The sequence below is a fragment of the Saccostrea echinata genome, unplaced genomic scaffold, assembly GCF_033153115.1.
Source record: "Saccostrea echinata isolate AGI-Se365-2 ecotype Australia unplaced genomic scaffold, CSIRO_AGI_Sech_v1 ptg000054l, whole genome shotgun sequence".
NCBI classification, from domain to species: Eukaryota; Metazoa; Mollusca; class Bivalvia; order Ostreida; family Ostreidae; genus Saccostrea; species Saccostrea echinata.
Genome location: NW_026889803.1, coordinates 26719545 through 26736207, shown reverse-complemented (window position 1 = coordinate 26736207; position 16663 = coordinate 26719545). Strand labels below are relative to the sequence as shown.

Here is a 16663-nt window from a genome sequence, read left to right as displayed (position 1 = left end):
ATATGATTTACCTTTACACTACCATTTACAAGGGTACTTCTTTGTTTGACGTCAGTTTATTACCCGCTTTGTGCAGTTTGACGAGGTTTATTTCTGCATGCATACATGTGCCATTTATAGCACCGCAAGGGGGTCAAGTTTCAATTCATTTTACGAAATTTTTTTTCAAAATATTTATCACTGTGACGTCACGTCATTGACATAAAAATCTAAACTGAAAAATAAACCATAGTTTTTTTTTTGTTTTTAAATTATTCTACTTTTTTTTTTTACATATATAATATTGAAATAACATGAAATAGAAAAACCAGATTTAATTTGTTAATAGTTTCTGTCGGTCCCTTCCACCTAAATCAATAATATCAGCTTGGAAATTTTTTGAGGATACTCCTTTTTTTCCTCTTAAATTTTGTCAGTCTGTTGCAAGATTTCTTCTACGTCCCTTGAATTTTAACTTTTTTATTTGATAGACAAAGAAGTTTCATTCAACAACAATATTTTATTAAAACATAATTTTAACTGCTCAGTGAGCTTATAAAGAAAATCAGATTCATCTCCTGTCTCTGCGACTCATGTTAGCATGTCTCTCCGTGCCGTGGCTTATGTAGTCCAGTCTGAAATTAAAATGTAAAATTAATTGTAAATATTTTCTACATTAAGCTTAACATGAAATCAAAATATGTGGATGTTAATTGATAGTACCTGATGCTGAACATCTCTGTGTGAAAATTCAACCACTTGGCTAAGCTTTTCTGCTCCTGGTCTAAAGCATTCAATTTCATTGCTACAACAAAATATTCAAAAACACATTAAATAAAAAGTATTATTTAACTTTCTGATACTCTGTCCGTTTCTCACTCCAGTTCCACTCTCTATACTTTTCAAAGAATCATGAAACTTCATAATTCATTTTTTTTCCTTTAAAAATCTTCATACGTGTACTATTATAGTAATTGAAACTCTTACTAACCTAATGCCTTCTCTGCCTCGTCGGCATCGTTCAGCAAAGCATTCAAAACCAGCCTCATATGAATATTTTCTGAAAATACCAGAAAAATAAATCAAAACATCGTTTAAGTCCTACAGATAGAGAGAGAAAAAGAAAATGCAAAGAATATATAATACATGTAACAATATTAACCTTCTACTAGACCCGCCATTTTGCTTTTTAGGTCTTTCATTGCAGTGTTGAACTGTCGAACAAACTGAACAGAACCAACAACAGAAGTAACTAAGAGCAGAAAGGCCAGAAAGAAGAGCAGATCTGTTGCCGAGAAGAAAGACAGAGCAGCAGCAGAAGTGGTTGTGGCAAAGCTGTTGACTCTCTCACCGAGCGACAGCAGCTCATGCTAAGAGAAGGGAAAGGGAGGGTTAGAAAGAAAGAGAAAATGACTGTTAGAACACAAAACAAACATGCAAAAATACTAAGTTCAAAAATTATAAAATATTTCTATCAAAAAGTCAAGAACTTACCCCTATGGTGGCACCCATCTCCTTACTTAACTGCCACACATCACAACCAACCCTGTTAAAAACACAAAAAGACGTTGCTAAGGACGCATTCTTTTTGCAATCAACAATTTATTTAATTTTTTATTAAATAAATAAATAATGAACGTTAATAAATAGAAATATTTCAATTTACGTACTCATACATGTCCAAATGCATGGTACGTCCTGCTGATGACAAGAATGTGCCAAGAAGTGCGGAAGATCTAATAAGCATAGAGGTTTTCATCTTGCGTCTTGCTTTGACAATGCTTGGAATGCAACTGATGCCAAGCCTTGAATTCTCGTGCTTATATACTATCCAGGGAATATACCTGATGCCGATTGGCTCAATTTTTCTCGTGCTGATTGGCTACAAAGTTGTGAGCTGTCCAATGAGCGGAGAGCGTCAAAACGTTGTACTCACGTCAAAAAGCAAGATGGAGTTCGGTTTTGTGTTTCTTGATAAACACTGTTTTGTCAGTTTTGTGAACGTTTTTACCATAAAATGATTTATAACAGTAATAACCCGAATTCCTGAAAGATATTCCTTTAGAATACCCATTGGAATTATTCAAATGACAAGTCTATTTCGTGATATTTCAATAAAACGATGTAAAAAGAAGTCTTCAGGATCTCCCTGTTTTGTTTAGAAATTTTTCACGCGTAAGTCGTACAAATTTCTATCATTTTTTTGGCATGAGTATATTAATTACAACTTGAAGAATCATTTTAACAAAAAAAAAATTAAAATATTCCGTTGAGAATGTCTTCTTACATACGACATTGTTCTTCCATAGAAAAACACATGGTTGCCTGATTTTTTATTGTGGAATTTCAGTTAGCCAAAGTCTAGCTTTGGAAAAACACTCTTAATGCAGACATTTACTTTTAACACAAGAAGTAAAATTCTATACGAATAGGCACAATATCGAGCATATTTTATATATAAATCCGTGATGAGAGTTGTTTCTTTTTGCTTTGTTTACATAGGCGTTTCTATGACGTCATGACAACGATATTCTGGCGGAATAATACCTATTCATCCGTCCTTTTATGATAATATTCACCAAGCAAGTGTGCTTGTCAATAAGAACCTGCATGAAATGCAATATCTATTCATTTGATAACCAAACAGACGAAAAGAAACATCTAAAATAACTTTCCGTACTCTCAATATAAAATGGCTTCACACTTGCACGGCAAGTCACGTAGATATTGATGAAAAATGACGTCTTATAGAGGAGTTCAAGCAAGACTGAATAGTGCCCTTTTATCAGCATCTGAGTGACATTTATGCTAATTTGGCCTAGATCGTCGCGATCCTCTTTTCTTTTCTTTGAATGGCATTCATTAGACCTAGACCAAATTTCATTTCATCTTAAGCCATGCAGACGTTACATCAGTTGACATTGATTCATATTTGGGCTTATTTAATATATCTTATCGTAAGACAATGTCTGTATCTCTCAAAACATCTAACATCCCTGTACTTACATCAACCACTGTGGTAAAATTAAAGTCCAGATTAGATCGAAGTCAAAGACCGCCATTTTTACTGACATCACAAGGTAGTGCTGAAGGCGGAATAATTTAAAAAGGCTGAGTGAATGTCTAGGCCCTAATATTATTTATTACTTGAAATTAAGACGTTTATTATGAGTAATTTGATAATCAAATAACAGAGTATACATATAAATACAATAGTTCTATTGTTTTCATGTTTTTTGGGGTACTATTTGCATTAGCCCAAGTATATTCACTTTCACTGACTCCTCAGTATGCAGCAGCAACGCATCGAGATGCATGGATAGGCATCATTTGCTTAGACAACAAACCCTAACCTGCAAGTATTTTGCTTTAAGTATACTTTTTTGGGAAAGGAAAACAACTTGGTTACTAAATTATGGGTGGACAAGGGGCGTGATACTAACCTTCTCCCAACTTACTTCCCCTCCCCCTCTCTTTCCCTCAAGGCCTTCTTTGCTTATCCAGCAAACCCTGTCCTGCAGGTGTTTTGCTTTAACTTAAGTATATTTTTTGGGAAAGGAAAACAATTAGTTACTAAATTATGGGTGGACAAGGGGCATGGTAGTCTTCTCCCAACTTACTTCCTCCCCTCCTCTTTCTTCTTCATCATTTCTCAGTTTTACCCTTTCTTCTCCCCATCCCACTTCCTAACTACTAGATAAATTTAGGAGTACAAGGTCCTTGTACTCCTAAATTTACCTAGTAGTTCATATACCACAGTATGCTTTCAAAAAAAAAAATGTACCAGACTCAAGTCATATGAATTCTGCAGCTAAAACCACAGGGCCAACAAATGCATCCATAAGAAACTAAATGGACAGCAGGGAGCATGGTGCACTTTTAATAACTTATTATTTTTGACTCAAACTTCAAGTCTGTTTTGCTAACATTTGATCTTTGAACTTTGTAAGATGATGAATCTCGAAGCCAGGAATTTAACAATCCAAAAGTTTTTCATTCAAAGTGCTATACCTTTGAATTTTACTTATATTGATTTTAAAATCTCTTTTTGATATATATGTAACCTTTGGAAGTAAACTAGAACAAAGCCTGAGTTCAACGTCATTATTTGGTATAACAATGTGGGCTCATTATATATAAATGCATGTGAAATTTCAGCCCCACATAATAGTAGAGGTGCATTTCAAAAAGCTGGTTGAATCTTTTAATATTAAATGGTCAGGGTTGTACTGATTAAGTACATGTGTAAGTAAATTTTGGTTTTGCCATATGATTGAAATGTTTAAAAAATGATACCCTTGTACTGAAATTACTCTTTGATAGTGTTCATTTTTTGCCTACAGTATTATATGGCTTTTAAGCTTGATCTGCAAAATTTACTCAAATTCCAGATAGTATGCTTATATATTTACAAAATTTGAGTAAGGCATTTAGAGTGAACAAAAAGAACAGCAAGATAACACATAGAGTTGATTTCTCAAACTACATGCATAACTATTTCTTGATGCATTGATTCAGATAATTAAATATTCTTAATTTTTGTAAATTGTAACCACAACAATATTTTGTAACGTGGAACTGGGTACATCAGCCCTGTAGCTCAGTGGTAGAGTAATGCACGTTGTAAGCGGGAGGTCCTGAGTATATTTCGAATCCCATTCATTATTGGCAGAGAGATATATATCATGGAAATTGGGTAGGATTATGGGATGTGTGGGCTTTATAAAGATTGTCCCAGCAATGGCCAGCATGGATGTACTGCATTATAAAAAAATCTCTCCAAAAATATATCTCCACAAGAAGCAATGAATAAGCTTTGGATTTTATTAAAATTGAGCACCACAAAGATTTTTTAACAAAGAAATTAGCATAGGGTAAGGACTATATAATACATGTGTATATAAATATAAACAATGCACAAGCTCCTGAGGTGGTCCATTTTAAAGCTAGCATATGTAAAAAATGTCAATAAAATCATATTTGAGAGATCAACTAGATGTTGGACAAATCAAACAAAAAATACAGTGTAAGATATAAATATTTCATTAAATTGATAGTGAGAGTATTTTTGATACCATCAAGGACACAATGTCAGATTGATAAAATCATTTTGGGATCATTGTTTAAGAAAGGAAATGAAATGAATTAATGTGAAGCTTAAGTTCATTGTGATTGACATTCAGATCAACATAATGTTAGACAATATTGATCCGTCATCTATTTGAATTTCGATATCTTAAACACCGATATCTCCAATACCAGGGATATGTCGAAGTGAGTTGGCAGTCCCAACCACTTTTTCTTTATGTCTTTTACTCTCATTATCTCAAATCCTTCAATATCTCTTTTAAAAGTTTAATCTTGGTTCCAACAAGTTTGAGATTTAATGGGGTTTGACTGCATATTTGAAATAAAACAAATTCATTAAGACTGAAGGGTGATGAAAAATTCTGATATAAGCAGACAAGAGGCCCAGGGGCCACATCGCTCACCTGAGCACTATGGCTAGGAAAAAGCAGAAATCACTTCAATCTTGAAGGGTTGAAAAGTTTAAATATAAAAGTGATTGGGGGGGGGGGGGGTGTCAGGAATTGAACAAATTTGAATCTACATTATCTGAGGATGCTTCCATTTAAATATGACCAATCATGGCTTTGCTGTTCTTGAGTAGAAGATTTTTAAAGATTTAACCTATGTATTCCTATGTAAAACTTTGATCACCCATTGTGGCCCCACCCGACCCCCAGGGGTCATGTTTGAACAAACTTGAATGTACACTATCTAAGAATGCTTCCATATGAATATGACCAATCATGGCTTTGCTATTCTTAACAAATAGTTTTTTTTAAAGATTTTTACTATGTGTTCCAATGTAAAACTTTGATCGCCCATTGTGGCCCCACCCAACCCCCGGGGGTCATGATTCGAACAAATTTGTATGTACACTATCTGAGGATGCTACCATATAAATATGACCAATCATGGCTTTGCTATTCTTAACAAATTGTTATTTTTTTAGAATTTTTACTATGTGTTCCTATGTAAAACTTTGATCGCCCATTGTGGCCCCACCCGACCCCCGGGGGTCATGAGTTGAATAAATTTGAATCTACACTATGAGAGGATGCTTCCATGTAAATATGACCAATCATGGCTTTGCTGTTCTTGAGAAGAAGATTTTTAAAGATTTTTCCTATATATTCCTATGCAAAACTTTGATCGCCGATTGTGGCCCCACCCGACCCCCGGGGGTCATGATTTGAACAAATTTGAATCTACACTACCTGAGGATGCTTCCATGTAAATATGACCAATCATGGCTTTGCTATTCTTGAGAAGAAGATTTTTAAAGATTTTTCCTATATATTCCTATGTAAAACTTTGATCGCCCATTGTGGCCCCACCCTACCCCCGGGGGTCATGATTTGAACAAACTTGAATCTACACTACCTGAGGATGCTTCCAAGTAAATATGACCAATCATGGCTTTGCTATTCTTGAGAAGAAGATTTTTAAAGATTTTTCCTATATATTCCTATGTAAAACTTTGATCGCCCATTGTGGCCCCACCCTACCCCCGGGGGTCATGATTTGAACAAACTTGAATCTACACTACCTGAGGATGCTTCCAAGTAAATATGACCAATCATGGCTTTGCTGTTTTTGAGAAGAAGATTTTTGAAGATTTTTCCTATATATTCCTATGTAAAACTTTGATCGCCCATTGTGGCCCCACCCGACCCCCGGGGGTCATGATTTGAACAAACTTGAATGTACACTATCTGAGGATGCTACCATATAAATATGACCAAGTATGGCTTTGCTGTTCTTGAGAAGAAGATTTTTAAAGATTTTTCCTGTATATTTCCTATGTAAAACTTTGATCGCCCATTGCGGCCCCACCCTACCCCCGGGGGTCATGATTTGAACAAATTTGAATCTACACTACCTGAGGATGCTTCCACATAAGTTTCATGTTTTCAAGCACAGTGGTTCTTGAGAAGAAGATTTTTTAATGATGCCATTAATTTTTCACGAATTCTTAATTATCTCCCCTTGGAAGAGGGCGTGGCCCTTCATTTGAACAAACTTGAATCCCCTTTACCCAAGGATACTTTGTGGCAAGTTTGGTTGAAATTGGCCCAGTGGTTCTTGAGAAGAAGTCGAAAATGTGAAAAGTTTACAGACGGACAGACGGACAGACAGACGGACAGACGGACTACAGACAAAATGTGATCAGAAAAGCTCACTTGAGCCTTCGGCTCAGGTGAGCTAAAAAACTGGGATATGTGTGAGTACCGGTATTCATTTAGGAGGCATGATCACTACAAAAATATATAAAACTATGGGACATTGACCTTTCACAGATGTACACTTTACACTCTAAAAAAAGGGGGGGTTACTAACAACAGCCAAACAAACTGCATTGTATCTCTAATTCATTATATTCAGTTAATAATTTATTACGATACTGTATTAATCCTTTGGGGGAAAAAATATGACATTTTGAAGACAGGCATTGGCAACCGAGTCAAAACATATTTCAGTGTGACCATACTACTCAAATAATAACTTTTAATGATTGTTGTTTCAAAATAACTTTGTAACAATGCTGTAAGTATCTTAAGCTAAGCATACAGTTCTCACATGGAGATTTACTCGGTCTTTACTTTCAGGATTGTATGTCAAACTGGAAAACAGTGTCCTTCCACTGAAAATTATCTTCATCTACAGGAGTAAGTAGGGTTTTCTCCAAAAATTCACAATGTCCTTCATAGTCCACAGTTATAATTGAATGGGTCCTGAAAAAGTAGATGAGACTGATAGAGATAATAGGCCTTTGGACAACATCACTCATACTTGTCTCCTTCATCTTCATGCTCACACTAAAATGATAACAAATGTGAATATGCACTACACAAGGCATCGTCAGAAACCCACGGCCAATCTCGCATACGCTTATTGAATAAGCATAATTATGCGAGATTGGCCGTGGGTTTCAGACGATGTACACAAGGATGTCTGCATATCAGTTTTACAAATTGTAGTTGAATTTTTTAATTAAATTTCAGAGATTCTCAGTTAAAGACCATGATTTGACAATGTCCTTAGTTTTTGACTTGGACAAGCAACCTATTTTTATTATTACATGTAATCTATACTTCTATAAAAATGTTTCAAAAATCCTTTTTGATCACTGTAAAATCAACAAGTGCCATCATTAAATTACAAGATCATACGCCATCATTAAATTACAATATTATACATCTTAAAATCTCTAACATTTCTAGTATTTTAAAAATGTTAATATCTTTTGAGATGGTTGACATAGAGCTGAATACAATTAAACTACCTGGTTCCATAACGCTGTTCAGGCATCTTTACAAATAAGGAGCTCAACCGATGAACATGCCTGTCTAGGTCTTCTGAACTTTCATCTGGATGACTATTTTGAGCCTGTTTTTTTAAAATCTCATCATCTGCAAAACTTTAATATTACAAACATCATAATATATTTAAGAGGTCATATGATATAAGTAAATGTACATTTTTGTCACATTACACAGAGATAGCAAGAATATATTGACTGCTCAATATCTCTAGACTCCTTTATAGAATGACAGACATACATTGGTTACCCACAAGGAGTAGATGACCCCTATTGATTTTGAAGTCGCAAGGTCAAAGGTCAAACTGGCCATAGGAAGATATTGAACACTCAGTATTCCTTTGCCTGACAAACATCAAATGTGGTACACTGGTACCCTAAGAGTATATGACCCCTATTAATTTTGACATACACGCCAACTTTTGAAAATCTCCATTGGGGTTTTGCGTGTGACGAAAAATTTTCAAAGCTTTAAATTTGCGACATTTTGCCATGAAAATAAATGTTTATCCCATGTTTTTTTAATTTATAATATTGATATCACTTATTAAACAACTTGAAACTGCTTAAGGATAAATGATACAAAATTTTTCCTTCCAAAATTCAAGTCCCTTAATTTGCTTAAATGGGTGATTCTCTCACTACAGAAGTGATATATGTTTAGGTAAACAACATTATGTTTGACCAAGACACTAATTGGAGAAAAAAAGGAAAACGTACAACTTTCAGTTCAATAAATTTTTTTGCAAAGCTTTAGATATATATGAAGTTTTGTTACTATAAAGTTTCTGGGAAACAATTTGTAAGATTCTATATTAATTTTACATTTTACACAATTAGAATTTCCTAATTAGACATTATATTGAAAGAAATATTGAAAAATTTAAGGTCACAAGGTCAAGGGCCAAACCTATTAAACTACTCTAAACAAGTGAAAATATTCTCAGTTAAATATCTTGAGAACCATTTGCTTGACAGAAATCAAACTTTATACACTGGTACTCCCTTAGGAGTAGATGACCCCTATTGATTTTGAGGTCAAAAGGATCAAACAACTCTGGACATTGGAACATATTGTCACCTCAGTATCTTGAGAACCATTTGCTTTACAGACTTAAAACTTGGTACACCAGTACTCTCTGAGAAGTAAATTCCTATGTCTAATGATAATGAGGTCTGATAGATATCAATCTTAGCATTATGCTAGCCCCTGACTAGTAGATATCCCATCATTACAGACATTCTAAATTTAAATTTGATCCTTTTAAATATTGCCATACGAGGAGGATTTATGTTCTCTAAAACATTTCTTGTTTCTAATTTAATTCAGGCTCAGAACTGAAGAAAACTGAGTATGAGGAAAGTCAAATTCAAATAAAGCCATGGATTCAGACAAACCTTGTACTATCCTGAAGCAATGAGACAAGTTCATTCCTTAGTTCTGCTTTCTTATCCTTGTGATTAAAGTCTCTTATGATATTTTTAAATAATTCCTTTCCTCTTGCAACTTTTTTCCATGGTGTCTTTCCAGACACAGAATTCCCCAGGCAGATATAATCTGTGAATAAATGACAGTAATGTTAATAAACTATGAAAATTTTGCAACATGTACTTTACAAGAAAACTCTTTAGCATGCATAAATAGCATATCTACCAGTCATGTAATTTCTGTATTTGTCTGAGTAATTCAGGCAAAATAAAAAAAAATAACACAAATTGCAAAATAACAACACCTTTGGTTAATAAAATTGGAAATGTAGGAATTTTAAGTTAAAATGCAAACTGCAGAAAATAACAATTATATCTGTGTGTATATATTATTATATGATTGAATGATTCCTAGCTCCCTGATTAGTTGAGATCCAACATTGTACAAAAAATACTATGTTATGTTCACCAGCAACATGACTTTTCAGGTGAACATTAAGGATTTATCTTTCCTACATTGGACTAAAAATAGATAGGGAAATTCTAAATTCATAGAAATAGTTCTGGAAAGTTATTTCACATGCACCCTACCTCCACTCAGATGAACATAACATTCATGCACAAAAAATCCGGGGTAAGGGTGCAGGAGGCCTGTCCCCTCCCCCAACTTTTTTTCTTATAATGTCCCCCATTTCAAAATTGATCCTACTTGTATTGTCTGACATTTATTTTTTCTACATTGCACTAAAATAGATTAAATAATTCCAAATTATTACAACTGCATGTTTATTTTAACCCTGTTTCTCTCAGGGGATTTGGCTATTACTTCAACAAGTAAGATAGCACATTGGATTGCTTAATGAGTTTGTATCAATTAATCATTAAATGGTATAGTAAAACAATTATTGTTTCGGTTTTTTTTTTTCAGTCAATGCGATGATTTAGCCACATTCAAAGTACAGTATTCACCTCACCCTTTAGGCTCAGTGAATATTGTACTAAATCATTGTATTGACCTCAAAAACAGCAATAATTGTATATTATAATGGTTTTATTGTCTTACCATTATCTTGAGGAATATCTTCACAATTACAAGCATCTACTTTGTTATTGAAATAAGCCACGTCTGTATTCTTGCTGCTGCAATACAAATGAATCAAATCTAAAGTAATTTAAAACAACAACACCAACTTAAGTTAGCTTGACAGACTAAGATTGCTCAATTCTCTGTATCAGTACAGTAAATCCTGGTTTCTAAACTGGATACCAATATGTTTCACTTAGTTACCCTTACAAAGGAGTTATAATGTGAGTGATATACTGGTATTTTTTTTTTAGTTTAGTACTTAATCCCATGTGTATACTTTCCTATTTGTAGTATGACCTTGAGTCAAGATCATAATTGATACCTGTAAGGTACTCATACAAAACAGAATGTAAATTTTTAATATATGACAAATTTCAAACTACTCTAAAAAGAAATTGTATCTTCTCTTTTTTATGGGGACCTTGAAGTATTTTGACCATAAACATATTAGGCACATGTCATTTCTTTGGCACAGCCAAAACCATAGTCATTTTAATTCTGGTACAGTGTACTGACTCTCAAAACTATAGCATAGCAATATGATTTTCAATTAGTGTATACAGTTTATTGTCTTACCTGCAATCTAGAAGTAGAAGATGAAAACCATTGTATAAATCCTTCTTTGGTCGTACACACAGTTTTATATATAAATGACAGTTTAGGTCTGAAGTGAGGAAATTTCTGACTAAATGTCCTGAAAGTAACAAAGGAAACACCTTTCATTGAAATCAGAAACTAATATATATGGAACTGTGTGTCTTGGTGCAGAGTACTTGCATGTGTACAAAATCAGACCAAACTGAATGAATTTTTATTTTTTCCTAACTATGGGAATTTAACTGTTAATGAAAATCAAAAACTGAAAAAAGACAAGAAATGTGTATCTCAGTCAATAACACAAGGCCCTGCTGTTCTTCAGAAGATTTTTTAAAGACTTTTTACCCCCACAGGAATTTGCAGTATATTTGGCCAAATAAAAAAATATGTGTGGTTCCGGTTACCCGACCGTCCCTATTTTATACCACCGACCCTAAACTTTTTTTTTGCAATTTTCATATTTTTTCCGGAAATTTTCCCCGATTTCCATCAATGGCTCTGGTTTAAGTTTTAGCAATGATGGCCTCCTTGCACAACATTGTGCAAGTGTTTAATAGTGTTAAATCCAAAGCAAGCTAGCACGTAGGTGTGACCGTGTCCCCTACCAATATTGTCTAGTACAGTGTATATTATCACACCACATCTAAATGTCATTTGCAAAGCAGTAATAGGTATTATTTAGAAAATTAAGAAAATCATTTTGTTTAAAAAAAAAAAAAAAAAAAAAAAATCCCTACCTACCTACCCTAATTTTTTTGGAGGTGTAACCGGAACCACACATATTTTTTTGTTTGGCCTTTGCAATTTTTTGTTGTTGCTATGATGACATTGGTCTTAAAGCTATATTTTAAAGTGTGCTCTTTCTTGAGTTGCTGTGTGGAAGGGATGTGGGATGGGGTTATAGTCTTATTAGGACAGTTCTAGTTTCATTTGAACTGTTTCTGTAATCAGTACTTTTTCTTATATCCTAGAATATATATTATATTTTTGTATACTATTTAAGTATCAGAAAATAAAACATAGGTAATCAAAGATTACGAAGCTCACCTTGACGAATGTTATCTACATGTAAGGCAAATTTCACATATTTTTTTTCTAGTTAGGGTACATCCCAAGATCAATATCCATGCAAGTTTGATTTAATTATAGACCTGCTCAAAAAACTTTTGACTTGTTTGGTAATCAAGAAAATTTTGGTCAGTTCCAACATCCAAAGCAAGTCTGGAAGTTTTCATCCTTAGATGCACCATCTATGCAAGTTTAATCATAACAGGCCATAATATTATATAGCTACTCCAAAAAAATTACCCTGGTCACTCATCTGGAAAATGTACGTCAGATTCAGAATCCAAGGCAAGTCTGGAAGTGTCCATCCCTAGATACATCATCCATGCTAATTTGGTTAAAATATGGCTAAAATTCACTCATGTGGAAAATCTAGGTCAGATCCAGCATTCAAAGCAGGTTGGTTAGTGTACATCCCTAGATGCATCATCCATGAAAGTTTGGTCCAGGTAGGGTTTATAGTTACTTGGGAACGAGACTACTCCTAAATCTAAACCTGCTCTCACATGTGGAAAATCTAGGTCAGATCCAGCATCCGAAGCAAGTGTGGTAGTGTCCATCCCTAGATGCATCATCCATGCAAGTTTGGTCCGGGTAGGGCTTATAGTTACTTGGGAATGGACCTGCTCCTAAAACTTTAACCTGATCACTCATCTGGAAAATCTAGGTCAGATCCAGCATCCGAAGTAAGTTTGGTAGTGTCCATCCCTAGATGCATCATCCATGCAAGTTTGGTCAAGGTAGGGCTTATAGTTACTTGGGAATGGACCTGCTCCTAAAACTTGAACCTGGTCACTCATCCGGAAAATCTAGGTCAGATCCAGCATCTGAAGCAAGTGTGTAGTGTCCATCCCTAGATGCATCATCCATGCAAGTTTGGTCAAGGTAGGGCTTATAGTTACTTGGGAATGGACCTGCTCCTAAAACTTTAACCTGGTCACTCATCTGGAAAATCTAGGTCAGATCCAGCATCCGAAGCAAGTGTGGTAGTGTCCATCCCTAGATGCATCATCCATGCAAGTTTGATCCAGGTAGGGCAGGGTTCGAAATTAACTATATACAACTCGCAAAATGCGAGTTAGAATTCCCAAATTGCGAGTTAAAAATTAGGTAACTCGCAAAAACTTGCGAGTTGATTTTTTTTTGCATTGAAACTGTAGCAAAATTATATAATATGACAGAACACAATGCTTTTGATTTAAATCAGTAATTTAAATAAAAGTCACACTGTAGTTTTATTATGTGTATTGTACAGTAGTTACTTTTTCCTTAAGTTACATGTATTTAATTTATTTAAATTTAACTTTATATGAAAATTGCGAGTAGTCTTATAAAATTGCGAGTTCACTTTCTTGGTACTCGCAATTATTTGCGAGTTGTAATTTTAGGGAGTTTTTAACCCTGTAGGGCTTATAGTTACTTAGGAATGGACCTGCTCCTAAACCTTTAACCTGGTCACTCATCTGGAAAATCTAGGTCAGATCCAGCATCCGAAGCAAGTTTGGTAGTGTCCATCCCTAGATGCATCATCCATGCAAGTTTGGTCCAGGTAAGGCTTATAGTTACTTGGGAATGGGACTTGCTCCTAAAACTTTAACCTGGGACACTGACGCTAACGCCGACGACAGGGGTATAGCATAAGCTCATCTCGACTTCGTCGAGGTGAGCTAAAAATTGGCGGCAATGAGGAAGCTTTAAAACTTCAGTCTTATTTTCTGAGAAAGGAGGGCGATTTTTTAAATTTTTCCTTATGACATACATGTATACATGTAGACTGTATTTTTTTTCCATAGAAAATATAGGCTCATTATATTTTCGTAATAAGGTGGGGGGTGGGGGTGAAGAGATAAATGTTATCTACTTTTTGGGTGGTCATGATATGAATATGTTCAACTTTCTAATCAAGTTTTAGTGTAATATTTGTAAATAATTCCTGTTTTCCTTACCTCTGCTCTCTTTATGAATGTCATTGAACCCTAGTATGTTTAGAAGTACTCCAACTTTCCCAGTTTTAGACATTCCCAGCCAAGTGCTTCCTCCCACATTCTCTTTATGACAATCTTGCCCTGAAACAAACCTATTTTTTTCACATAAATACATATACCTACATGACTGTATATAATCTGTAAAACCTATCTAAAAAAATGAAGAGCTTAATACTAGCAACATTTAAGCCAGCAAATAGTTTGTCAAAGATGTCTTTCACATATGAAATAATGCAAAGAAATAATGCAAAAAAATTGTGACCTAATAAAGTTGAAGTGTTGATTGAATTACTGAATGAAGCTTTTAATTACCACTCATGCAGTTCTTGTCGTGATCCCAGTAATCTAGTGGCTTGGTCGCTCGATCCCAAAATTCATCTCTGTTACTAGCAATAATCAATCTGTATTTGTTGGGTTCTGGTGTGTCATTGAAATAGAGAAATAAAACACACATTCTTGAAGATTTCAACTGGAAAAAAAAAAAAGATTCCCTCAGCTGCTTTTTGTCATAGTGAAAACTATTATGTTGTCCACAATGAAATACCTATATACCATACTAAAGTGACTAGTATATATGTATCCTTATTCCAACACATTCAAAATAAATACGTAGTAACAAAAAAGTTCTAGTTGATTTCACTACAGTTTGGCAACAAACTGCAACCATACAACAGAAACCTTTACCGTTTGGTACTGTTTGGCATGATTGAAAACATTTCTGACACCTTTAATTTCATATTTTACTTCATAAATCTAAAGCCCAATCATTTTGTCGGTGTATCAGTACTGGAAAAATGTATCGCAATACAATTTTTTGTTAATGAATCGCAATATGCCAGAACATCGATTTTTCTTATAAATTTCAATGTAAAACTTTGTTTCCCTATTGTGGCCCCACCCTACCCCCGTGGGCCAAGATTTGAATAATTTAGATTCACACTACCTCAGGAAGCTTCCACATAAGTTTCAGCTTTTCTGGCCCAGTGGTTCTTGAGAAAAAGATTTTTAAAGATTTTTCTTATTCAATGCAAAACTTCGTTTCCCTATAGTGGCCCCACCCTACCCCAGGAGGCCATGTTTTGAACAATTTAAAATCTACACTACTTCAGGAAGCTTCCAAATAAGTTTCAGCTTTTTTTAATGACCCCACCCATTTTTGTCTTTTCTTGATTATCTCTCCTTGGAAGAGGGCTTGGTGCTTCATTTCAACAATTAGAATCCCTATTATTCAGGGATGCTTTTTACCAACTTTGGTTAAAATTGGCCCAATGGTTCTTGAGAAGAAGTTGAAAATGTGAAAAGTTTACAGATGGACGGACGACGGACAATGGGTGATCAGAAAAGCTCACTTGAGCTTTCACCCTAAAAATTCCCATCTTGAAAACTGTAGGAGGAGTTATCCACACAAATAGGATACCCTAAAAGTATATATTTTCCAAATTTGAAATTCAAATTCTATGCACATCTCTGATATATTTATGTACAAATGATCTGCAAAATAAGAAATTCCTATCTTGAAAACTGTAGCTCAGCTAGGAGTTATCCGGACAAATGGGGTACCCTTCTGGCAGCCACCCGACTTCCTGTCATTTTCACCATTTCAATAACTGAATTTTTCTTATGGAAAACCCTATTTAAAATGTTATCCTGCATGATACATATAAATAAGAGACAGTACAATTACAAGTTTTACTTTTACTAGTTTAAGTTGTGAGGACTCAAATATTATGATGTACCAGACCAGGATTCAACTCCGGGTTCCCTGAATCACTAGTCAGGTGCTCTACCAACTGGGTTATCATTACTTTCTAGGCTTTTTTTTCTTTTACAAACTTTAACATATTGGTCAGCTTTATATTTTTAGTGAAGCTTGGCTGGTAAAAAGTGACTTTTAAGCAATAAAATTATATATTATTGCATTTTAAAAACAAATTAAGCAGTTAATTTGTACCTCCTATAACATAACAAACTGGAAACCAAAACCTGAACAAAGGCTAAGTTATAACTTGGCACACCTGTTCCGAAACGTCTGTCAGTGTCACTCGTTCAGTCGTTGTTTTTCTTTCTATTTTCACTTTTATTTTCATCGGGTGTGTGTAAAAGTAGATTTTGATCTCGTGACACGGCCTTGCT

At 34.6% G+C, this 16663-nt stretch overlaps 2 protein-coding genes across 3 annotated transcripts; both read right to left on the bottom strand.

Annotated features, from left to right (window-relative positions):
* Window positions 1-479: 479 nt before the first annotated feature.
* LOC133171778 (uncharacterized) lies at window positions 480-1788 on the bottom strand. The gene is made up of 6 exons (XM_061306578.1): window positions 1650-1788; window positions 1474-1525; window positions 1142-1349; window positions 971-1039; window positions 703-784; window positions 480-614 (listed from the first exon to the last, which is right to left on the bottom strand). The coding sequence occupies exons 1-6, from the start codon at window positions 1736-1738 to the stop codon at window positions 551-553; spliced, it is 564 nt and encodes a 187-aa protein (XP_061162562.1). The 5' UTR covers window positions 1739-1788; the 3' UTR covers window positions 480-550.
* A 5467-nt stretch (window positions 1789-7255) lies between these two features.
* LOC133204516 (transport and Golgi organization 2 homolog) lies at window positions 7256-16565 on the bottom strand. Of its 2 annotated transcripts, none has more exons than XM_061340266.1 (8): window positions 16482-16565; window positions 14843-14999; window positions 14492-14611; window positions 11460-11577; window positions 10860-10936; window positions 9767-9926; window positions 8333-8467; window positions 7256-7781 (listed from the first exon to the last, which is right to left on the bottom strand). In XM_061340266.1, the coding sequence occupies exons 2-8, from the start codon at window positions 14982-14984 to the stop codon at window positions 7652-7654; spliced, it is 882 nt and encodes a 293-aa protein (XP_061196250.1). In that variant the 5' UTR covers window positions 14985-14999; window positions 16482-16565; the 3' UTR covers window positions 7256-7651. The 2 variants fall into 2 exon arrangements, with proteins under 2 accessions (XP_061196250.1, XP_061196249.1); XM_061340265.1 differs by having other exon boundaries at window positions 16546-16559.
* Window positions 16566-16663: the final 98 nt, after the last annotated feature.

What these genes read in the sequence shown, in the direction of transcription:
- LOC133204516 (XM_061340266.1), bottom strand. Translation starts at nt 14,984, where the DNA reads ATGTGTGTTTTATTTCTCTATTTCAATGACACACCAGAACCCAACAAA. An exon ending in CGACAAGAACTGCATGAGTG is followed by an intron (nt 14,612 to 14,842) that starts GTAATTAAAAGC and finishes GGTTTGTTTCAG; the next exon opens with GGCAAGATTGTCATAAAGAG. An exon ending in AGATATTCCTCAAGATAATG is followed by an intron (nt 9,927 to 10,859) that starts GTAAGACAATAA and finishes ATTTATTCACAG; the next exon opens with ATTATATCTGCCTGGGGAAT.
- LOC133171778 (XM_061306578.1), bottom strand. Translation starts at nt 1,738, where the DNA reads ATGAAAACCTCTATGCTTATTAGATCTTCCGCACTTCTTGGCACATTC. An exon ending in CGAGGCAGAGAAGGCATTAG is followed by an intron (nt 785 to 970) that starts GTTAGTAAGAGT and finishes ATTTTGTTGTAG; the next exon opens with CAATGAAATTGAATGCTTTA. An exon ending in ACAGAGATGTTCAGCATCAG is followed by an intron (nt 615 to 702) that starts GTACTATCAATT and finishes TTTTAATTTCAG; the next exon opens with ACTGGACTACATAAGCCACG.